Here is a 24,914-nt window from a genome sequence, read left to right as displayed (position 1 = left end):
CCTTCAACTGGGGAGAAAAACAAGATGCTGCATTTCAAACTCTAAAGCAAGCCCTGTGCACCGCACCCATTTTCTCTCTTCCTGAGGGGACAGAAGACTTCGTAGTATACTGCGATGCATTCAATCAAGGGTTGGGTTGTGTGTTGATGCAACAAGGAAAGGTCATTGCTTACGCCTCTCGACAATTAAAAACACACGAAGTAAACTACACCACTCACGACCTGGAACTGGGAGCTGTAGTGTTCGCTCTAAAAATTTGGAGGCACTACTTGTACGGTACAAAATGCACCATCTTCACAGACCACAAGAGCCTTCAGCATATATTCGACCAGAAAGAGCTAAATATGAGACAACGGCGATGGGTTGAGCTACTCAATGACTACGAATGCGAAATTCGTTATCATCCCGGAAAAGCCAATGTGGTGACAGATGCCCTAAGTCGAAAGGAGTACTCTGGTCGAAGAGTGAAAGCCCTAACCATGACAATCCATTCACACCTGTCAACACAAATCAAGGAAGCTGAACTAGAAGCCTTGAAACCATAAAATGTGACAGGTGAGGCACTTAGAGGAATGGACAAGAATTTTGAAATCAAGAGTGACGGGGTTCGTTATCTCATGAATCGAATCTGGACACCGAAGTTTGATGGATTCAGAGAAGTGGTCATGAACGAATCACATAAGACTCGATACTCTATACATACAGGTTTAGATAAGATGTATATGGATCTCAAACAACTTTATTGGTGGCCAAACATGAAAGCAGATATTGCTACCTACATGAGCAAATGCCTAACTTGTGCCAAAATCAAAGTAGAACATCAAAAACCCTCAGGTCTACTTCAACAACCAGAAATACCTAAGTGGAAGTGGGAGCAGATTTCCATGGATTTCATAACAAAGCTACCCAAGACATAGGGTGGTCACGATACCATCTGGGTGATCGTTGACAGATTAACCAAGTATGCCCACTTCCTACCAATCAAGGAGACTGATAAGATGGAGAAACTGACAAGAACTTACATCCGGGAGATCATGCGACTTCATGGAGTACCGATGTTTATCATCTCAGACAGAGATAGTAGATTCACTTCACGGTTCTGGCAATCACTACAAAAATCCTTGGGAACTAGGCTATACATGAGTACAACCTACCACCCTCAAACTGACGGACAAAGTGAGAGAACTATTCAAACTCGAGAAGACATGTTACGAGCTTGCGTCATAGATTCTGGTAAAGCATTGGATACCCACTTACCCTTAGTCGAATTCTAGTATAACAACAGTTATCACACTAGCATCAAGACTGCTCCATTTGAAGCCCTCTACGGCCGCAACTGCAGATCACCTCTGTGTTGAGCGGAAGTGGGTGACACGCAGTTGGCAAAAGGTCTACTCCCATATAACACTCTCACTGCTCCAGAAATCATTAGAGAAACGACTGAGAAGGTTGTCCAAATCCGCGAACGACTGAAAGCCTCACGATATAGGCAAAAGAGCTACGCAGACAAGAGACGAAAACCCTTGGAATTTCAGGTTGGTGACCGTGTCCTACTAAAGGTCTCACCATGGAAGGGCATGATACGCTTTGGAAAGCGCAAAAAACTAAATTCAAGGTACATTGGACCCTTTGAAATTATTGCAAGGATTGGTCCAGTGGCTTATAAAATCCAACTACCACTCGAACTTAGCAACGTACACCCTGTGTTTCACGTGTCAAATCTGAAAAAGTGTCTATCTAATGAAACTCTTGTAATTCCACTTGAAGAGATCGAATTGAGCGAAAATCTTAACTTTGTGGAAGAACCCGTCGAAATCATGGATAGGGAAGTCAAGCGTACAAAGCAAAGCCCCGTACCAATAGTGAAGGTTCGCCGGAATGCCAAGCGGGGACCTGAATTCACTTGGGAACGAGAAGATCAGATGCAACAAAAGTACCCGCATCTCTTCCCTAGTCCATAAACACTTATTTTGTAAATAATTTCAGGACGAAATTCCCTTTAACGGGGGGATGATGTAACAACCCGATATTTCAAGTCAATGTAATAATCTAAAGTCAAGAAGTGTAACCTATTTTTGGGTTAATAAAATAGCGTCAAAAATGAAATATTCAAAAATCTCAATTGGTATGTATAAAGTGATAGATATCGTAGCAAGGTTTTCAGTAATATAAAGAAAACTAAAATCCGAGTTATAACGAAGAAGTTATGACCAATCAAAGATCCGCGACAAATCCGGTAAAACACTGTTAAGCGTAAAACGCGAAATTCCAATAAAATACTTTTTAGCCTTAGGTATCTAAATGAAAGTCGTAGATATCATTAAACCGTAAGCATACATAAAAAGAACGTCCAAATCTGACTTCGTATGAGGAAGTTATGATTTTTCTAAGTTTCGGAATAGCAGTACACAACTAAAAACTCGAAATAAAGATCGAGTGATTTTTAGCCGACGCAACCTAAACGAGAATTGAATATCTCGACAATAGTACTACAACAGTAAAAAGACAGACGAAAACGGACGTCGGATAAAGAAGTTATGAATTTTTAACGGACTTTTCCTGTCCCACCCTGTTAAAAATATAATATTAAAAACAAAGTCAAAATTAGCCGACAGAGTCTAAACGAAAGTTGTAGAGCATAATCTCGCTTACGCGTGGATATAAAGAACGTCAAAAACGAGACTCGTATGCGAAAGATATGAATTTTTGAAGTTCGGGACGCGAACTTCAACACCTGTCAGGGATTCACGTCATGAGTCAGGAGTTCACGACGTGAAGCAGTGATTGACGTGTTCCAGAGCCGGGATATCAGACGTCGAGTCTACGAGTTGAATCATGACCAAGTTCACGACGTGAACAATTTCATGTTCATGACGTGAACTCAAAACTTACACCCTATAAATAGAAACCGAGAGTCTCGGGTTTAGACTGCTCAATTCTATCCTCCCTCCTGCATTTACTCTGTTTTAAGCTCTCAAGAATGCCCCGACGCCCCGGTTACGTATCCAAGCTCTGACGGAAGCTCGAAGCCCCGAAACTCCTGAGAAGCTAACCTCGTTCTAGTCGAAGTGTTGCCCGCGTGAAGCCTAGCTTTTCTTCAGATCATCACTCTTACCAAGTGAGTTCATACCCCTACAACTATACTTTTAAATGTCTTTTAAACACTTTTAGGGTTGGGGGGGATACAAGTAAACACGCAGATAAGTCGTGTTAAAATATCAATCTTTTGCTATATTTTCTTGTTGTTGTTATAACTTTTATATGAAAATATTAGCATGCAAAACATCTCATGATACCATTTTACTCTCTCGGGATAAATTAATGTCTATATATATATATATATATATATATATATATATATATATATATATATATATATATATATATATATATATATATATATATAAATATGATTTATTTTTATGTCTTTATAAACATCGTAAAAAGAGTAACCATTTCAGATGTAACGATATTCATTTCAAAAATACGTAATCTCGTTGGGAATTTGTGAGTCATTCGTCTTCCTAGTACCTATCAAGGTATACAAGAAAGCCCTGTTTTATAACTAGAGTCTCTGTCTAGAGAACGTGATAAGTGTGTATAGATCTATACGGGACTGATGATCCCGCACCCTGACTATTAGCCACTCGAGGCTATAACTCTGAAAGACCCTTCGGTCAATGTGTCTCAGTGGGACCCTCCAGTCCCATAACTCTGATGGACCCTCCGGTCCTAACTCTGGGACCCTCCGGTCCTAACTCTGTAAGGCTCAACATAATATACAACATAAATCACAAAGACATAATGCAGGATATCACAATGCTCAATATAAGCACATAAGATACTCTATCACACAACTCTGGTTACCACGCTAGGTAAAGGATAGTGAGAAGACTCACCTCGTAAGCAGGTGAGCAGATAACTTCGCACTCGGATCTCGAACTAGCCTCCGCCTAACACAAAGGATGAATATCTCTAAGTAATACCCTTTTAACTACTCAAATAACCGAAGGCTGTTATTTCTCTCTCTAACTCTTTGATGTGGATAAAAGACCATTTTACCCCTCCATGGTCTCTATTACTCATGTTGACCAAAGCCCCAATTCAACAGAAGTCAAACTCAAGTCAACAGTCCATGTCTGACCCGACTCGTCGAGTGCACTCTTACGATTCGTCGAGTCCCCTCGTATCCTCAGAAGTCTCAAAAAGTCTAGCTCAACTCATCGAGTTGACCCCCAACTCGCCGAGTTATCACTCAATCAACCTATCGGGACAAACGCTCACCGACTCGTCGAGTCAGGCCATGGACTCGGCGAGTCCCTTCGATCAGATTCCTCATTCAAACGATTTAAGGCAGATCCATCACTCCAAACACTAGATCTACCATCCTAAGGGTTGATTGTCACGTAAAGCTGCAAGTTTTACGTTTAAACATGGCATATAAGGCTCATAATGCCAATATAACTCTAACAAGGATGATTAATCACAATAACTCTTATATGGCTAAATAAAGCTATAATCTTTGGACTCTCTGGACCTCACAAAGTCCAGATCTGAAGTCTAGACCTCAAAAGGGACCTTATGCATTCAAAGTCCCAACAATGGTGGAAGAAACCCTAATCTTCCATAGCAACAAGATCTAAGCAAAATAACAAGAAAGGTGCAAGCTTTTACCTCTTACTCAAGCCCTTGCACGAAGTTACACCAGATCCACTGATTCTCTAGCTTCCTTGTTGGATGATCTCCTCTTCTCCTCAAGAGATGCACTAGTCTTCTCCAAGTTTAGCTTCCAAGACTCTCATGGCTCTCTATGCACGTTTAGGGTTTTCTCTCAAGGAAGGGTAGCCGCAAATGAGGCTATAAGTGCCTTTAAATAGATCCCAAACCCCGAAAATTAAGGTTTCTCTGCCCAGCACCTACTCGGCGAGTCAGCTCTCTGACTCATCGAGTCCACTCATTAATGACACGCGGACAACTCGACTCTACTCGACGAGTTGGACTCACAACTCGCCGAGTCACTCCATGAATCTCAAGGTTAAACCTATAGTAATGCACCTGAAAGTCTGGATGTTACAAATTAATAATAGAAAGAACTAATGATATAAACTTATTATAGTTAATAAAACTAATAGGTTAACTATATGTTTTATTTTGCTAATGACGTTGGTTTTTGCATGTATAAATATTAAATCACAATTTGTAAAATTTTATTATTTTAAATTAAGTAATTATATCTGCGCACAACGCACGAGGACTCCCTAGAATCTGGAAACTCTAGTGTCCTGTCTCACTGCCAGACCGCCTTCTCAAGATATCACCATATTATTCGCTCCTCGAATAACAAAACCCGATAACTCACTGCCCCTCTGATTCTCCAGTTGGGACCGATAAAAACAAGTCCATGCCCAAAACTGGCTACCGATCACTCATCCCAGACATGATAAACAATCCAGATCATATACCAAGGAATGAAAGGATCTCATCACACCAGGGACCCATCCATTGTACTACAATCAAACCCATCTGAACAATGAACTCTCAACACCCTGTCCTCAGACACAAGACAATGATCCTGTTTTGTTCAGAAGTATTCTCTGACATTTAACAATCATAAATCCCAGCTCCCTTCTCAAATATCCCTTTTCAACACTGAGCACCAGGTCATCTCCCGACCTAGCAATTGAACCTCCAAAGGTTACCCATTGCATACCCCAACACGTCTCACCGACTTCCTTCTCACACTAACTATCTCGGCCCAGTGTGACACACAAGTCATGAAGTTCGCTTTACCCCGAGCGAATACTACAACCCCAACTGAAGATCATCTCACCCCGACCTCTGTCGTCTACTACTCATTGGTTCCATGCGTCTCGTGAACCTCCCGTACCAACGAACTGACCCACTCAGGCCTAAGTCATCAGATGACAAACAATGCTCCTCAAAATGGAACCCCTTCTCTGGATCCATAATCTCATTTCGCCTACTCAATACATCCCTAGAGCCAAACTCTAACTCGAGAGTCTGGTCCGACTCAGAATTGGAGCCACTCGTCCCAGTGAAGCACTCAACTCACGACCCATGACCCGCAACTCGTGCGTACATCACTTCTCCAATTCCTTCTGATTGCGATAACCACACCTTAACTCAGAATATAAAGATTCCCGATCATTAAGGAGACCCCAGTCTCGCCCCTGGTCCGACCTCCAGGTTCCCCTAAAACTCAAAGAATAAGGCTACCCAAGCCTAAAAACTTTTATGCGTCATGCTCTGACTAGCGAATAAAACGGCTCCATGTAGTATCATAACATTCCCTCTCACTATCTCATGAAGGCTATGGCTCCCCGCATGCCTATGACACTTTCTCACTAACTCGTGAATACTACGGCTCCCCGCAGTATCACAACACTCTCCCGATGACTGGTGAGTACTACAGCTCTCTGCAGTATCACAACACTCTCTCGCTGACCAGTGAATACCACGGCTCCCCGCAATGTCACAACACCCTCTCGCTTACTAGTGAATACTACGGCTCCCTGCAGTATCACAACACTCTCTTGCTGACTAGTGAATACTACGGCTCCCCGCAGTATCACAACACTCTCTTGCTGACTAGTGAATACTACGGCTCCCCGCAGTATCACAACACTCTCTTGCTGACTATTGAGTACTACGGCTCCCCGCGGTATCACAACACTCTCTTATCACCCCACAATCTCATCCTCGTGTCATCACCTCACTACGTCCACTACTCACGCTTCACGGCTCAACATAGATAGGTACACACACCCATCCAGGCTAAGTATCACTACTCCTGATGACCACCGCCATGACAAAACCCCTTTTTCTCGCTGCAATTCACATTCTCAGATAATCCCGTTTGATGTCAATTAGCTGAAGGGCCCCCACCGAAACCATAGATACTTGATACACCACTCGTCATTTCATAACTCAAGTCTCGAAATAATCCAAAATTTAGGACATCATACCCGGATACCTCGACATACCATCACAGAATCTCAGGATGTCTTGCCTCAACCACTGATCTCCTACTCACGGCATCATAATCAGATACCGCAATGCACTCTCTTAAAATCTCACGACTGATCTTTCCTCTCGCACAACTCGTAACTTCGAAAATTTCAACCCTCAATTTGAAACATGGAGAAATCGTTGATGACTCAGAACACGTCGAGACTATCCTTACGAGCCAACCACCTCGAATTCGACCATTACAACCTCGAAGAGTTTCTCATCACCCTAAGGTGCCTACCCAATGGATACTCGCCGTGGAACCACTCCTCCTTCCCTGAGCACGTTCAATACACATTATCTCGCCCTGTACCTCGCCTTGATCATCAGTAATCATGATCTCATGAATCCGCACCGCAGGTCTCCACATCCGGTTCTCTAACCGCACTTGAACAGTTATCTGATTCTCTCAGTAAATAATCCAGTTTTCCCCCACTCAGGGTTCGAACCATCACCATTTGGCATACCACAGTCTATTCCACAGACTGGCTCGCCAGACGTACCAATTCCGCCTCATGGAATACACCACACCGCGCTCGATGATCTTCCGGATAATAACCACATAACTCCAATTATCCCAAAATCCACAAACCTCAAAATCCTCCTTACGTGAATGCCTCTAGTGATCTCGACATTTCAGACCGACACACCGCCAGATATCCAAACTGTCCCAAATTAGTCTCGTCTCTCAATCTGAAAATAATGCACTATCACACATCTCGTCTCTGATCCTTCCTCCAACGTCCCATCGTGTGGATAGAAACAGGAGACTCCGTTCTCACAGTCGATACACAGCATACGCAACGAGGGCCACTGCCCCGGTATACTCCTCGTAATCACCTGGGACTGCTGCTAAAAGTATGTCTCACCCAGGAAGGTACTTCCTTGTTCTCTTTCATCTCGGTCCCCACTAATAACTCTCTCATGGAATGGGAAAATACTTTGCAGTAGACATGTTTCTCAAATACTCTGGCAAAAAGGACGCGACCATATGCTACCCCACAGTTTACTTCCAACTCCGAAACCGGAAGCTCGTTATCTCCTTCGCTTCTAACCGGAAATAAAGAAAGCGCAACTCTTGTCACAAAAAATGATATCTCAACTATCGGTCGACTGCTCAACTCAGGCCGCAATTCTCCATAAAGTCTCATCTCTACTCATCCCTGTGTCTTGCGACTCCAACTGGCATCTCACCAATAAATTTCTCGGAAACTAACTCGATTCCTTTTCCCGGTATGCTCCATTACAACTTGCTCAACATGGCCCTCTAGCCCCACACTCTATCACATCTGATCTCAGCCTGAGCAATCACAACGGAATAACTGGCAAACCAGAAACACTAACCACCATGAATCATGGTACTCGAACCATGTGGTCACCTCTCAATCTGCTATGAATCATGGTACCCGAACCATGTTATCTCCTCTCGATCTGCTACGAATCGTGGCACTCGAACCATGTTCTCTCTCTTCTCAATCTGCTACTATTCGTGGTACTCGGACCACTTTATCTCCTCTCGATCTGCCACTTAGAACCTCTGGAATTCTCCCTGCTTCGAGTATGGGTCCTCTGCTTTCAGTAGTACGGGCCCATACTACTTGCCACATCTACCCATACTTTCCACACTGATCGTCTCAAATTCTCTAAGTAGTTGCTCAACCTTATTAATCATCAATCCCTTCAACGTGTTCGCTCTCCAGCGAGTTACTCTCCTCTATCAGCGTACTCATCTGCCTAAGTTCACTCCCTAGGCTCTTCCTAGGTTCTCACACTTCTCTGCCATCAGCTGCTGAAGAACTCCTCATGATGCCAACCATCTACCTCCTGAATATCGTCATATTCACTTAGTAGCTGTCTCCCATCATCAAGGGTTCCACAAAGCATGAAGCAAGCAGCATTCGGGCATCGAATAACCTCCACTAACACATAAGCCACTCTGGCGTATAATTCCTCTTACTCTATTCACAACTCAAAAGACATCGTTGACTCAGGAAATCCTACCTCTCGAGGTATCTAATTATTCTACTCAGTAGACTCCTCAAATGCTCATCTAGGTATCTCTCCTAGATTACCTATTCTCTCTAGGTGATTCATGCTAGATACTCTTACTCAGCACATACTCAAGGCACATAACAGATAGCAACAACCCCTAGGCTAAGGCATCACAAATCAGGCAACTCTAGCCCTAAAATATGAAACACCTAGCCTATCCTCTAGCATGCATAACATCTCATAAATATCTCATAACATCTCATAAATATCTCATAACACAAAATAAGGGTATTTTGGGAAATCACCATTCGCGCTCTGGCTGATTGTACACACTGCTCCAACTCGTTTTCTCTTAAACTCTTTCTCATTTAGAAAAATTTATCTCTTTTAAAAATCTTTTCTCGAATCCTCAGTTTGAGTCCAGACATACCCGAAGTTGCATCTGAATCCCTCAAACCAAGGCTCTGATACCAACTTGTAACGACATAAATTTTCAACCCAAAATTTTCATTTTAAAACACAATAAATCACATGTCACATTTCTCAAAAATCACAAGTATCAATTTATCAACACATTTCAAATTGTTTGTCACAACTCCAGGATCCTCCAAAGACATATCTCCAACTCAGATGTGTGTACAATCAAGCCGGCGCCTTCCCGCGATTCCTGATAAGAACCTGAAACACATAACACATAACACGGTAAGCACGAAGCTTAGTGTGTTCCCCAAAATACCACATACAACATATTAGCCACTCGAGGTTATAACTCTGAAAGACCCTCCGGCCAATGTGTCTCAGTGGGACCCTCCAGTCCCACAACTCTGATGGACCCTCCGGTCCGAACTCTATAAGGCTCAACATAATATACAGCATAAATCACAAAGATATAATGCAGGATATCACAATGCTCAATATAAGCACATAAGATACTCTATCACACAACTCTGGTTACCACGCTAGGTAAAGTATAGTGAGAAGACTCACCTCGTAATCAGGTGAGTAGATAACCCCGCACTCGGATCTCGAACTAGCCTCCGCCTAACACAAAGGATGAATATCTCTAAGTAATACCCTTTTCACAACTCAAATAACCGAAGGCTATTATTTCTCTCTCTAACTTTTTGAAGTGGAAAAAAGTCCATTTTACCCCTCCATGGTCTCTATTACTCATGTTGACCAAAGCCCCAAGTCAACAGAAGTCAAACTCGAGTCAACAGTCCATGTCTGACCCGACTCGTCGAGTGCACTCTTGAGAATTGTCGAGTCGCCTCGTATCCTCAGAAGTCTCAAAAAGTCTAGCTCAACTCATCGAGTTGACCCCCAACTCGCCGAGTTATCACTCAATCAACCTATCGGGACAAACGCTCACCGACTCGTCGAGTCAGGCCATGGACTCGGCGAGTCCCTTCGATCAGATTCCTCATTCAAACGATTTAAGGCAGATCCATCACTCCAAACACTAGATCTACCATCCTAAGGGTTGATTGTCACGTAAAGCTGCAAGTTTTACGTTTAAACATGGCATATAAGGCTCATAATGCCAATATAACTCTAACAAGGATGATTAATCACAATAACTCTTATATGGCTAAATAAAGCTATAATCTTTGGACTCTCTGGACCTCACAAAGTCCAGATCTGAAGTCTAGACCTCAAAAGGGACCTTATGCATTCAAAGTCCCAACAATGGTGGAAGAAACCCTAATCTTCCATAGCAACAAGATCTAAGCAAAATAACAAGAAAGGTGCAAGCTTTTACCTCTTACTCAAGCCCTTGCACGAAGTTACACCAGATCCACTGATTCTCTAGCTTCCTTGTTGGATGATCTCCTCTTCTCCTCAAGAGATGCACTAGTCTTCTCCAAGTTTAGCTTCTAAGACTCTCATGGCTCTCTATGCACGTTTAGGGTTTTCTCTCAAGGAAGGGTAGTCGCAAATGAGGCTATAAGTGCCTTTAAATATATCCCAAACCCCGGAAATTAGGGTTTCTCTGCCCAGCACCTACTCGGCGAGTCAGCTCTCTCTGACTCGTCGAGTCCACTCATTAATGACACGCGGACAACTCGACTCTACTCGACGAGTTGGACTCACAACTCGCCGAGTCACTCCATGAATCTCAAGGTTAAACCCATATTAATGCACCTGAAAGTCTGGGTGTTACAAATTAATAATAGAAAGAACTAATGATATAAACTTATTATAGTTAATAAAACTAATAGGTTAACTATATGTTTTATTGTAACACCAGCAAAATTAGGTCAAAAATAAATTTGTTCAGTAACCATAATTGAGTATACTAAGTGGTAGATATCGTAACTAGGTTTCCAAAAATATAAAAAACACTAAAATCCGAGTTATAACGAAGAAGTTATGACTGATCGACGATACGCGACAATACCGGTAAAACACTGTTAAACATAAAACGAGAAATTTCAATAAAATACTTTTCAACCATAGGTGTCTAAATGAAAGTTGTAGATATCCCAAAACCGTGAACATACATAAAAAGAACGCCCAAATCTGACTTCATATGAGGAAGTTATGATTTTTCGAAGTTTCAGACATAGCAGTAGACAACTAAAAACTCGAAATCGAGATCGAGCGACTTTTTGCCAACATGAACTAAACGAGAATCGAATATCTCATCAATGGTATTGTAACGGTAAAAAGTCTGACGAAAACGGACATCGAATGAAGAAGTTATGGATTTTTAACGGACTTTTCCTGTCCCGACCTATTAAAAATGTAATATTAAAAATAAAGTCAAAATTAGCCAACGAAGTCTAAACGAGAGTTGTAGAGCATAATCTCACCTACGCGTGGATATAAAGAACGTCGAAAACGGAGCTCGTATGCGAAAGATATGAATTTTTGAAGTTCGAGGCACGATTTTCGACGCTGTGTCAGGATTTGTCAGTGTTAACGACGTGAACACTAAAGTTCACGACGTGAACAGTCTGAATGACCCTTCCAGAGCAAGTTGACGAGTGACGCATGCCATGACGATTCGGGACCAAAACTCACGACGTGAGTTATGCAAAACTCACGACGTGAATGTCAAAATGGTGGCTATATATAGAAATCTAAGCCTTCCGACTTTGGTTGCTCAACCCCATCCTCTCTCCCACTTCTACTCTGTGTTAAGCATCCCGAGACCACCCCGAAGCCCCGAAAACAACCCTAGCACACGACGCAAGGCTCGAAGTCCCGTAGTTCCCGAGGAACTTGCTTCTTTCCAGTCGAAGTACTGCCCGAGTTTAGTCTCGCCTTCTTCAACTCACCACTTCTATCAGGTGAGTTCATACCCCCATTTCTACGCTTTTAACTGATTTTAAATGCTTTTGAACACTTTACGGGGGAGAATACAAGTAAACAAACGGTTAATCCTGTGTGAAAACATCTATCTTTCGTTATACATTTCAGACTGTTTTTAATAACTATCACATGGATCATGTCTAACATACAAAACATCTTACTTTACTTTACCCTCACAGAATGGAATATGAGTATAAATATCATAAGCTCTATTTATACGTTTACATCATATTTAGGGTAACCACTTTCGTTATGACATCTTTATACATACAAGAACATACAAATCATTTTATGCCTTTATTATCATTATGAAAAAGGATAATCGTTACAGAAACAAACATATACATTTTAATACGTGACTTAATTGAGAATTCGTGAGGCATTCATCTTCAATATACCTTTTAAAGGTACCACTAGAAGTCCTGTTTATAACCAGAATCTCCCGTCCGGAGAACGTGACAAGTGTGTATAGATCTATACGGGACTAATGATCCCGCGCCCTGACTGCTAGCTACAGTCCCCGGGGTGACAAGTGTCATCTCATTTCGACGCCTGAAGAACGTCGCTACAGGCAAACTATGATAGTACGGTTATAAAAACTCATTGGATAGACAATTATTATGGTATTACGTTTTAATGGGGAAAAGTAACAAATACAGTTCTTTTCACATTCAAATACAAATCTTCTTGTAGTTTTGTTTTATAATAAGACTATACATCATCTTTTGAGCATGTCATATTTTCTTACAGGTTACGGTCTTGGACATTTGAGACTACATTTCACTTTTAGGAAAATATAGGATTTTCCTGGTTCAAATACATACAGTTTATACAACGATCTTTCATACTCATATCATACATTTGTTAGAAAATATCGGATTTTCTGGAAAACATACACGAACTTTCGAATGGCATACATTTTATCAAAACACTACTTATGAACTCACTAACTTTGTTGTTTGACATTTTTTCTTTGAAATAACTTGTATTCTCAGGAAAACGCTAAGTCAGGTAGCAACTACTTTTTGAAGACTAACGCGCTGACGTTAGTAACATATTTTGGATCACCATATTGTATTTGATATTTAAACATATAACACATACAATCATTTAAACTTTTCAAATATATTTATATTATGGTGGTGTGTACTTTCTTTACTATTCAATTGTTATGATACTGTACATGACGTCCTCCGCCCCCGAACGTTTCCGTCGTTCTGGTTTGGGGGTGTGACATTTATTTTGCTAATGACATTGTTTTTTGCATGTATAAATATTAAATCACAATTTGTAAAATTTTATTATTTTAAATTAAGTAATTATATATGCGCACAACGCGCGAGGATTCGCCTAATTCAATATAAAACCATGAGAAGAAAAGTACCTTTCAATCGATATTGTCGGTGCAAATATTAAGTTTGCTTGCAAAATCTGAAATACAAGTTATATTTTGTTAGAAATAATAACTAAGAGAAAATGTATAACTTTTTAAAATTTGAAAACTTACCATTTTCCATTTCTTCAAGGTCTTCAATTTTTTTCAACACATCTTCATAACAAACTTTTGCAGTTTTATTAAACACACCCCGAATCCAATTTTTTGTGCATAAAAGTGCTTGCACTGTTTTAGGAGAAAGACTACTCCTAAATGAATCCAAAACTCTACCCTCCGTGCTAAATGTGGATTCCGAAGTAACTGTAGAAATTGGAACATCCAAGACATCCCTTGCAATTTTTCCTAAAATCTTATATTTTGCTTCATTTGTCTTCCACCAATCCAATAAGTCAAATAACTCATAACTTGGCTCTTGATTATCTGACAAATATATTTGAAGCTCACTCAATTCTCCTGTTTTTTTATCTTCCAAATGTGCCTTATATTTTTCCTAAAATCTTATATTTTGCATGCATAGGATGTTTTTCCAAATAAAAGTCATAAAGTCAAGTCAAAGTGGCTTTTAACTTTTTTTTCAAGTCGGCAATATCATAAATATGGTACATTTCTTCCAAACTCCAATTGACATATTTTAACTTGTATCGAGGATCAAGAACATCTACATACACTACTAGGACCCACTTTAACAACTTTAGTGACATCATACTTTTTTTTTTGCGTCTACTTCATTCAACAAGCTACTAGGACCCACATTAAAAAAACCTTGCATAATGTCCATCTTCTTCCAACCGATTAAATGCTTTTCCATACTTCAAAGCTGACTCCAACATCAAGTAAGTGGATTTCCACCTAGTGGAAACATCTAAACAAATAGTTCCTGGAACATTTAACTTTTCTATCTTCACACATTCCTTGAACTTACCCAACCTTGAAAGCGAGGATCTAACATACATCACAACATTTCTAATAACTTGAATTGCAAGATCATCATCTTTTAACCCATCACACACAATCAAGTTTAACACATGAGCACGACAACGCATATGCAAGTATTGAGCATCTAAAACCGCATGTCCCCAAATTTGTATTTTCTTTTTCAGAAAGGAAATAGTTGTATCATTAGAGCTTGCATTATCCACCGTGATTGTAAAAACCTTCTCAATACCCCATGTAATTAGAGAACTCTCAACCATCTTACTAATTGTGTCACCCTTATGATTAGAAATAACTTCAAAATTCAAACTTCTTTTTTGCAATTTCCATTCTACATCAATGTAATGGACTGTTAAAACCATATAAGTGATGTTTTGACATGAAGTCCATGCATCAATTGTAAGACAAACAAATTGTGAAGATTTTCGTAAAAGCTCTTTCAACTTATTCTTTTTATCCACATATAATGATAAGATATCTCTAGCAATTGTAAGTTGTTAACCATATAATTGATGTTTTGACATGATGCTCTAGAACTGTGAATCTATGATGTTAAGTTGTTAAGCATTTTGAATAAAAAAAAACACAGAGAACCAAAATATTGAGTATGAATCAGAATCTAAACACATAGAACCTAAAGCTTTGATATCTAAATGAATTAATGATTGATTGGTGGTGTATTAGCTTTGATCAGAACATAACATACCTTATGTTCTGAACATAACATACCTTATCAGAGAAGGAGCGACGAAGCTGTAAGCTAGAAGAGGAGCTGTTGCAGGCGGAGGCGAAGCTATTGCAGACGAAGGTGGAGCTGCTGCAGGCGAAGGCGACGAGCCGGCGAGGTGTAGTCGGAGGGCTGAAACCGTCTCAGAGTCTTAGTTGGCTACAAGTCAACGACAGTGAAGATAGAAACAACGAAAGAGAAACGACGAGTTCGATTCGAGTTTGCGTTTTTGCGATTAGGTTACGACGTTACATGACTTACTTCCCATCCGGAGTCTGGACTCTTGGATTAGATTGGACACTTCTTGTTTTTTCAATTGGGCTTTATTTACTAGTTCACAAAAGAAATTAGGATTGGGCCGAGTAGTTAAATGTTGTGGGTTTTAATTTAATTATTTATGTAAAATTAATATATAATACAACAAAATACAAGTACATATAAAAAATTTAATATATATATATATATATATATATATATATATATATATATATATATATATATATATATATATATATATATATATATATAGGGAAGGGTTATTTGGAAAACAAAAAAACCCTAAAAATCATAAAAATGCATAAAAAAAATACTTAGAGATCACAAATTTTTTTTTTGAATTTTTTTATAAAAAATCGCAGGTTTTTGTTAAAATTCGCTGAAAAAAAAATAAAAAATCAATTTTTTTTTTGTAAAAAAAAAAAAAATTCAAAAGTTTTGTATAAAAAGCTGCGATTTTTTCAAAAAAAAGTTTTGTGATCTCTAAGTATTTTTTTTATGCATTTTTATGATTTTTAGGGTTTTTTTGTTTTCCAAATAACCCTTCCCTATATATATATATATATATATATATATATATATATATATATATATATATATATATATATATATATATATATATATATATATATATATATATATATATATATATATATATATATATGCTCCAGTCCGGTTTTTATATGGTTTGAAATCTTAAAAACCGTAAGTCAAACTGTTTACTATGGTTTGAAAAGTTTAATACCGAAAGCCAAACCGTAAAACAACCGAACAACGATCACGCCTAATTAAAAGTGGGGTAAATAACTTATTATGATAATTAAATTTTCGTTTTGTTCACATTTAGACAACTTTATTTTTTTATACACATTTGACCATTTAATTTGTTAAATGTGTTCACATATTACCATTGTTACTTGTTATAACCGGTTACAACCGTAATATGTAAAACATATAATAATTTAAATAGTTAAATATATAAAATAAAGTAATAAGTTGTTTAATTATGAAAAGGCGACAAAATTATTATCCTATCAGTTAGTTAATTAATGTAAATTCTTTATTGTTTATTTAAATATCAAAAGCAAACGGTTTATACAGATTTCCCCTCATCATTGACAAAAACAAAGCAACAACAAGAACAAGTGTCATAGGTTCGATCCATGCGAAGTGACAATAAAAAGCAATATATTGTTCCGCTTGATTTGTCAAAAGTTACAAACTTTACAAGATAGACGTAATCATAAAACTACATCGGTGATGATATATATATTTATCAACGGAATCCCCAAAAACGATTTTACGAGAAGAAGCCAAAGGTGTCAAGGATAGTAGTGTGAAGTGGATCACTCAAATGAGTAACCCAGTTGTTAAGAGGACCTTTTCCGGTGGCCGCTGCTTGAACGGCAAACCCAAGGAATCCCACCATGGCAAGACGGGCATGTTTGATCTCCGCCAGTTGTAGGATGGCTTTCTTCTCGGGGTCAGCGGCTAAGTTCAACGGATCAAATGGACCACCGGGGTATAACCTTTTTTCAGGATCAAGCTCAGCGTTTCTTTGAAACTCAATGTAGCCGATGATCAAAACCTCAATCCAGATCAAAGTGGTGATGGAAAATGGGAGTGGTTGACCAAGGTACGATGATCCATCGATTAGTTCAACCTACAGAAAAACAATACAAGAAAATCGATTAATTTTCATGGTTTATGCTTAATCATCGACTAATCAAATGTATAACATGTACGTACGTACCTTTCCGGCATCTTGCCATGTAACACCGGTGACGGATTCGACGGTGAGAGCACCGAGGGTAGCCAACATAGCCCACCGGCCATGGATGAGTTCGCACTCCCTAAACCTCTGAAGCCCGAACACTTCGCTGTATGGCTGGAAAGGTGTCGATTTCACATCCGCATCTTCGAACCGGGTTCCGATCACGTCTCCGGCCAAATTCTTCGCTAAGTTCTGGTCCAACGAGTCCAAATCAAACTGTAAATACTCTGCCGGTTTACCTAAACCGAAAGGGTCAAACCCGTAGTCTCCGACCAGACTCCCGTCTAGATACTCCGGTGCTTTTGCGCCGGGATACCATAAGGGGCGATCAGATGTTACGGTTCTCGATGCTTTTTTGGGGGCGGCTTTCTTCTTTCCGAATCCGAATCTAGCTGTAACTCGGCCGGAGTTGGAATGTAGGTCCGGGAGACGGGTTCCGATGAAGGAGGATGCGGCGGCGGCAGATGCGGCGGTTGCCATTGGTGGTGGTGGTGGGTTGTGACTTGTGTGTAGTGGGCAAGAAGTGTGGCGTGATGTATAGAGTTTGATGGGTGTGAAGGGATTAGATAAGCGAGGAAATTTTGGCCTTTGGATGAAGCGAGTATCCATCTGAGGGATGAGAGAACGTAGGCCTTATCTAGGCCTTATCTGGTTGAAGAATGTCTGATTTCTACTGGTGGATTGTGGAGGAGTACGTGTCATGGTAACTTGTGGCTGATATTTGCCAAATTAAACCATTAATAATAAGAACTTAAAAGATTTAAAACCTAGCCAAAACATTTTCAAGGAGAGATTGGCTAAAGATTAGAGGTTAATTTCGTTAATTTCATGAAAGATATAAAACTTTGTTTTGTTTTCTTAAATCAAATGTTTTATTTTTTCCTTTAAAAACTATGGCTTTTTCAGAAAAAGAAATATATAATTATTATTATTACTAACACCGGTTCACAAATAACCGTTTTGTCATTTATAACCGTTGGATCTCTTCAACTTTTGATCGCAGCCACATAAACTTCTTATTTATAGTTTTTTTTTACATTTTTTTGGTCGAGCTCTGTCTTCTTCTCTACGTTGCCCAGTACGTCTTCAACCTCCCACTTCTCCTCCATGTTTCCTTCTACAAACTTCACTCTCTCCCTACGACGTTCGTCCCCTTTCACAGATAACATTTCTGCCCTCCAAGTTCAACTACCCACCTCCATAAGCCCTAAACATCAGGTAGTTGTAGTAACTGCTCTGCCTATATAAGAGGTTGTTTCTTTGAATGTATTCGCTATTCCATCAATTTAATCTATCTATTGGTTGATCAATCATGGACCAGAAATTGGCTTTTCCGTTAAAAGAATTTCACCGAAGGTAAAATTTCTAGAATAGATGTTTGGATTTAGATTCCTGTGTTTGGAAAATTTTACTTTTTTTACTGCTTAATTGTAGTTATCTCAATTCAAAATTGATTAAATCGTTGATTTTATTATATTGTTCAATCTAACTATCGTTTATGTTTGGCCATTTGCTATGGTTTTTGATATATGATTTTAATTTCTTATCGTTGCATAATGAAGAACACTGAAGTCGTTCATGAAATTGCCAACCTTCAAACAATATCAGCCAAATCCATTGATTCTGAAAGTGACTCTACTGAGATAATTGAGTATTCTCCTCACTTCAATCCTTATAAATCCATTTTGGAAAATGTTATTTCGGAAGAGGTAAAAATTGTTCGCCTTTTCATCAATTGTTAATAGTTTATGATGTTTTTTTTATTTTAGGTTTCTGAAATTGCTAAAGAAGATCAACAATTCGAAAGGAAAAGAAAAAGGGTTTTAGCTCTAACACAGTGGAAGTGGGATGAAGTTGCGGACCTCTGTTTAGATGATGATGAGGAAGAGGATGTCATACAAACAAAAAAGAAAGTCAGGGTTTGCATTCACAATCGAAATCGAACCATGAAACTCCTTGATGAGTCGGATGTGGAGGCTTGATGTTTCTATAAGTTGGTTTTAATATGTTTGTGTTAATTTTTTTTTAAAGGGCATGTTTGTGTTAACTTTGTTGAGTTTAGGATGCTTTGTTTTTAGTATTATGTTTAGTTGTTGTTTTCACTCTATGTTTCAAACCTTATGCTTTAGAATATAATTTAGGTTTTTATAAATGTTTTGTGTTTGTTTTTTATAAATGTTCAATTTTTAGTTTCCTTCACAAAGACATGATAATTTTAGTACTGAGAGCAGTCAAGATCAAGACCGTGGTGGGATGTTTCTTTTTAACATGGTGTAATGCACCATGTCCCTATGGCGTTGTATATGATTCACCATACAACCATACATGAAGTTGTGGATTGTTGAGTCATTTCAAGCTCTGGTTAGTTCAATTATATTAAGTATTAAGATTTTCATATATGGAGACATTTCAAGTTCTAGTTCTAATTTGTTTTACAATCATCTTTTTGTCTATTAAATGATCTTAATTTTTTCATATATTTTCATGTTAACAAAAAATTACTTATTTTTTGTTTCCAAAGATGTAAATGTTGTTTCTATTCACTTTACTTCTTTTTCCCATTTGAGATTTCAACAGTTATATTTAAGTTTTGTTTTTTATATAGCTTTTGGAGTTTTTGTAATTATCAGGTTGTTAGAGGTCCACTCCTAATATAAAAATGGTTAGCACAACAAGTATTTAACACATCCCAAGTATACAAGTACTTTGTCTTCAAATCTCAAAAGATGGATGATTCTCACGGTTATGAAGTTATAAATTGGTGTGTCAGTAATCCCTCCCTTCCTTACAATCTTGTCTCTTATTAAACCAATTAAAAATGGTAAGGAAAATTTTCTTAATGGCAATGCTTTTGTGCTTAGGTTCTTTTTCATTGTAGATTATGCTGTAATGCAAGGATTCACTTGGTGAAATCTTGATTTTGATGCAAATAGTGAGCAGGGTGACATGTATGTATGATTTTATACACTTGATTGTAATCTGAGAATGATATGACATTGAATCTGAAAGCAAGGGCATAAGTTCCAAGTTTGACCTATGTTTAATCTGGAATTTTTTTCATATTATAGGGTTTAAATGATTAAATAGGTAATGTTATTGTTTAGAAACATAAAAAGGAAGTTGCAGGTGGCACTATGAGAAGCTAATTGTCATCCAAACACAACATTTTTCTTTGTTATAACTACATGATTATTTAAAACATTTTTCTTTTGTTTTATGAATATTGTATTGTTGTTTTATTAATATAGTAGTGTTTTGGCAAAGGAAACACAGTTTCTTCTTCAATTTGTTTATTTGATATTTACTTAAATATATTGATTTTTGACTATGAATTCCTTAGTATCTCATTATCTGTGGGTATTACATTGTATGAACTTCATACATACAATGTTTCAATAAATTAAAAATTGCCATTTTAAAGGTAAGAATAAAAGAGTGAATTACTAATCTGGTCCTGAGTACAACTAATTTTGCATTTTTTTTGTCCCAAAAAGATCTCTTGCAATTTTGGTCTTTATTTTAAAGTTTCTTATCAAGTTTGTTCTATATGTCAAAATTTGATACTGACCATTTTACCCTTGGACCAAAACTGAAATAGAACGATATACTACACCACATGGACCAAATTTGTTATTCTCTTCTATCCTTTTATTAAGGTTTATAACATTGCAAAAATAATCATTTTTTTAATTTATAGCAAATCAACGGGTAAAAGAATTATAAAATGGATTCTTGTGATATTCTCTTTTTAACTATCCAATGGCAAAATAATCATTTTCAAAGGGAAAGATAAGCTTGATCATGCCTTCATGCTGCAACTTCATTTATGCTTCAAACATACACTTATGTTTTTGTTTTCTACCTTGTGCTTTTTGTATTCAATAAAGTGTGTGTGTGTGTGTTATAATAAACAAATAAATTAAAGTACTTGGAATTTTTTCCGATTATAATATTATACCTTTTTTAATCTGTATATTTTAGCATCAATTTTCATTTCTTCTTATCAGCATTGTACTTTGAAAATTCTACTAATTTGGGCTGATTTTTCAAAGTACATTGCAACCAAAAGAAAAGAATAAATACTTCTATTACATGTATGGGTTTTTGAGATTTTACTACCCTACCATCATCACTGCTGGATACATACTTATTTAAACGAAATATAAAAGCTAAGGCGGATTGACCTCGAGAAACAATGGTTTATTTTAGGCATAGCTTTGTCATCACACACTTATTATCTTTTTCTTTTTAGACCTCGAAAACAATGGAATAAAATTTGAATGAATAGAAAGAAAATTTTACTGGATTAATTAAGTACACTGTTATTTCCTGAGTTGGGTTTGTATTTGAAAGATAGCAAAAAAAAGGTTGAAAGTAAGATGTTATTTTGTGTGTGGGTGTGTGTGATGATCCTAATTATTCCAACTTTTGTTACATTGAACATCTATACCTAGAACACAAGCCGGAGAAAGTGCCAAACAATTTCCCCCACTATTTGATGAACTCACCATCAAAGAGAATTAAGAAGCTTCTGTTGGGTTTTGAGCATTCTAACACACCTATGGTGTACATGCAACCCTAAATACATTGGATCTATGTTTTCTCTATTATACATGCAAATATCAATTTTCCAAGGTATTGTTCTAACTAGCATAATATAAAGTACATGTAATATAAAATCTAGTAGAATTACATACCTCTTTGTTGGTGCTTGATTTCTTCAAGCTTTAAGAGCTTAGCCCCAATAGTGTGGAAGCCTCAAATGGAATCACAAATCACCAAAACACCTTGGAAGAACTTGAGAGAATATGTATGCACACTAAAATCGGCCCACTCTTATTTTCACACACTTGTGCCAATTTTGTGAGCCAAGGACCCCTTTATGTATTATGGAGGATTAGGGTTACATCCATGTAAACCCTAATACCCATGACCTTTCATTTACATAGGATTCATGGTTAAAAGCTCCATGGACCATCCATGAAAGCTTAGCCCAACCTAAATGAACTTGGCCCATTCCATATATATAAGAGTCCATATTTAATTAGTTCTTTTTGATCACTTAATTAATTCTAAATAAATTCTTGATCAATACTAATTAAATAATATGATTTCATATTAATATATTAGAACTTATAATATATTAATATAAATCATAAATATACTATTCTCAAAAGACTATCCATATAAATTGTGCCGGTGAAGTGCAACCCAAATGGACCATGCCGGGTCGGGTCAAGTACATACCAAATATAGTTATGGACTTAGACATTAATCCAACAGTCTCCCACTTGGATAAGTCTAAAACTATTATTGAGTATGACTTCAAAACCTAACTGACAATCGTAGCTCTTAAAGCCGCTGTCGAACTCTGACCTTGTCAACGACTTGTCCATTAGATAAGGGATCATATATTCCTCCATTCTAGATATCATATGGACTGAGACATGGATTATAATCATTCTCTCTGTCCATTTGTTGTTTCCCGATTTTCGATTTATGATGACTGACTGATTGAACAAATCAAATCAGTCCTGGCTTGGCCAAGCACTCACATGTGTCATCGCTAAATCATCAAGGGGCCCACAGATATCGCTTTTATCCCGAAGGTAAAAGGAATGGATAAACTTCGACTCATATGGCTTGTTCTACTACTTGTTGAATCATACACAAAGGCAAGTTTTATAACATCGAGTTACCAAATGCGTTTTCGTGCAATCAATGTATAACCAACTCATAGTAACAACTCATATCTCTAGGTTTGAAGAATATAATATATTATCGTCTCATGATCACTCGTGATAAAATCCATGAAGTGATTCAAATGAGCGCGGGTTGAATCCAATACTTAGAACTTATGAGCACTCATGAGTGTTGTAGCATCACTTTGTCCACCAACTTGGACCTCTACAAACCAACCCATGACAGTCTTGATTCATATCTACTTCCAACATATGACCGACTGTGGATGGTTTGAATAACTTAATCATTCAAGAAGAGCGACTTAGTTATTCTGGAAGTCAAAACATGCAAAGTGAAACACAAGAATAAATGAATCAAATATGGCATCAAACCTTATGAATATAAATAAACACTTTTATTTATCACCATACTTATTACTCATTATTCATTGTTTCGGTTTTATCAACTTTATACTTGAATTAAAAACACTAGTTGTCCCATGCTCCAAGCATGTACACTATGTTTTTCTTAAACAATAGCTTTGCCATACACCAAGTATGCACTCTATGTTTGTCTATGATCCTTACTTTGTGAAATAAACCAATTGAACATAATTTCAATGATTCTAATTTCACACTCCCAAATCCTTATCGAAAAATGTGAGAATTTCAAATTCTTATCATTTATCGAAATCTGTTTAGATTTTAAACTTATATGCACTGACCTTCCTGTAATGAATATGTACAAAGTCACAAAGACTTGTCAACAGTCATTATAAGGTATTCCAATGGAAATCAACTCCATGGAAACTAAGTCTCATATTCAAAGTACATTGCTTTGGACATGCTTCTTGCATTAAGTTTTCTAATCTTACACAGATAACTTCCACCTATGGAGACAACTCCATATTCTCATTTTGACTATCACTTCTGAATAAGAGATGCCTCTTTTCAGAATATGTCAATATGGTGCTTCCAAAATTAGCACTATACTTCCAACTGTCCCTGAGCAACCAATCTTTGGTAAACCTCAGATTGTCCTTGACAATTGCTTAATCATTTTAATCATATCCAATTCTAGACCTTTTCCCTTCTTAATGCCTCTGGGCATTTGGAAAAATTTAGAAATGACAAATATTATAGCACATGCAATCGATCCTGTACCCAAAGCAAATGGTACACGATTCATGATGTCTCACATAAAGACATGATTCTAGACCAGTCTTTTGCTACAATATTTTTATTTGCCATGTTTTCAAAATTTGACTATGAAGAGGGATGCCGTAATCATAATCGAATTTTGAGAACGCAATATATAGAATTTCCTTAAGTTGAACCAATCCAACATGAAATTCATATATATATTCTTGACTAAAGATGATTAAGGTCTCAATCTAAGCCTTTAGAACTGAAATGAAGTATATCCTCTCCCTTAATTATAGCAAAACAACTTTTTCAATCCCTGCAGCCTCACAAATTGAAACTTTTGTTTTCTATAATTAACATTGCTAACTTGCAACACTAACAATAATTATCATGCTCCCACTAACATGATGATTATTAGCATAACGATTATGCTCCCACTAGCTTTGACATGTACTCAGAAATCAGCTGGACTTCTAGAAATCAATACTTTATTGACTTTCTTACCAAAGTTCAGATTTCTGATACGAGATGCTTTGATAAAACTTTATCAAAATCATACACCTTTCCTTAGATAGCATGCATATGTGTCTAAACAATTTCAGAACTATGAAAAGGGATGCCATAATCATAGTCTCAATTGTT

At 37.7% G+C, this 24,914-nt stretch overlaps 2 protein-coding genes across 4 annotated transcripts; one reads left to right on the top strand and one right to left on the bottom strand.

The window, feature by feature from the left end:
• Positions 1-16,842: 16,842 nt before the first annotated feature.
• On the bottom strand, positions 16,843-18,058 carry LOC145136664 (chlorophyll a-b binding protein CP29.2, chloroplastic-like). Its single transcript, XM_079070778.1, has 2 exons — positions 17,425-18,058; positions 16,843-17,334 (listed from the first exon to the last, which is right to left on the bottom strand). Exons 1-2 carry the CDS (start codon positions 18,052-18,054, stop codon positions 16,972-16,974), a joined length of 993 nt encoding a protein of 330 aa, XP_078926904.1. The 5' UTR covers positions 18,055-18,058; the 3' UTR covers positions 16,843-16,971.
• A 91-nt stretch (positions 18,059-18,149) lies between these two features.
• Positions 18,150-19,548, top strand: LOC145136665 (uncharacterized). Of its 3 annotated transcripts, none has more exons than XR_013720645.1 (3): positions 18,150-18,801; positions 19,008-19,096; positions 19,215-19,548. XR_013720645.1 is itself a non-coding variant. In XM_079070779.1 (3 exons), exons 1-3 carry the CDS (start codon positions 18,553-18,555, stop codon positions 19,425-19,427), a joined length of 471 nt encoding a protein of 156 aa, XP_078926905.1. In that variant the 5' UTR covers positions 18,150-18,552; the 3' UTR covers positions 19,428-19,548. The 3 variants fall into 3 exon arrangements, 1 of the variants encoding a protein (XP_078926905.1); XM_079070779.1 differs by having other exon boundaries at positions 18,150-18,663; positions 19,008-19,154; XR_013720644.1 differs by having other exon boundaries at positions 19,008-19,548.
• Positions 19,549-24,914: the final 5,366 nt, after the last annotated feature.

The sequence above is a fragment of the Lactuca virosa genome, chromosome 9 (genome assembly GCF_052849685.1).
Source record: "Lactuca virosa cultivar CGN04683 chromosome 9, Lactuca_virosa_CGN04683_v6, whole genome shotgun sequence".
Classification (NCBI taxonomy): domain Eukaryota; kingdom Viridiplantae; phylum Streptophyta; class Magnoliopsida; order Asterales; family Asteraceae; genus Lactuca; species Lactuca virosa.
This window is presented reverse-complemented; position numbering and strand designations above follow the sequence as displayed.

Bases quoted from the DNA above. Each gene is read 5' to 3' on its own strand.
- LOC145136664 (XM_079070778.1), bottom strand. From the start codon at position 18,054: ATGGATACTCGCTTCATCCAAAGGCCAAAATTTCCTCGCTTATCTAAT. The intron at 17,335-17,424 runs GTACGTACGTAC...GTTTTTCTGTAG, and splicing joins CATGGCAAGATGCCGGAAAG to GTTGAACTAATCGATGGATC.
- LOC145136665 (XM_079070779.1), top strand. From the start codon at position 18,553: ATGTTTCCTTCTACAAACTTCACTCTCTCCCTACGACGTTCGTCCCCT. The intron at 18,664-19,007 runs GTAGTTGTAGTA...TGCATAATGAAG, and splicing joins CCATAAGCCCTAAACATCAG to AACACTGAAGTCGTTCATGA. The intron at 19,155-19,214 runs GTAAAAATTGTT...TTTTTATTTTAG, and splicing joins AAAATGTTATTTCGGAAGAG to GTTTCTGAAATTGCTAAAGA.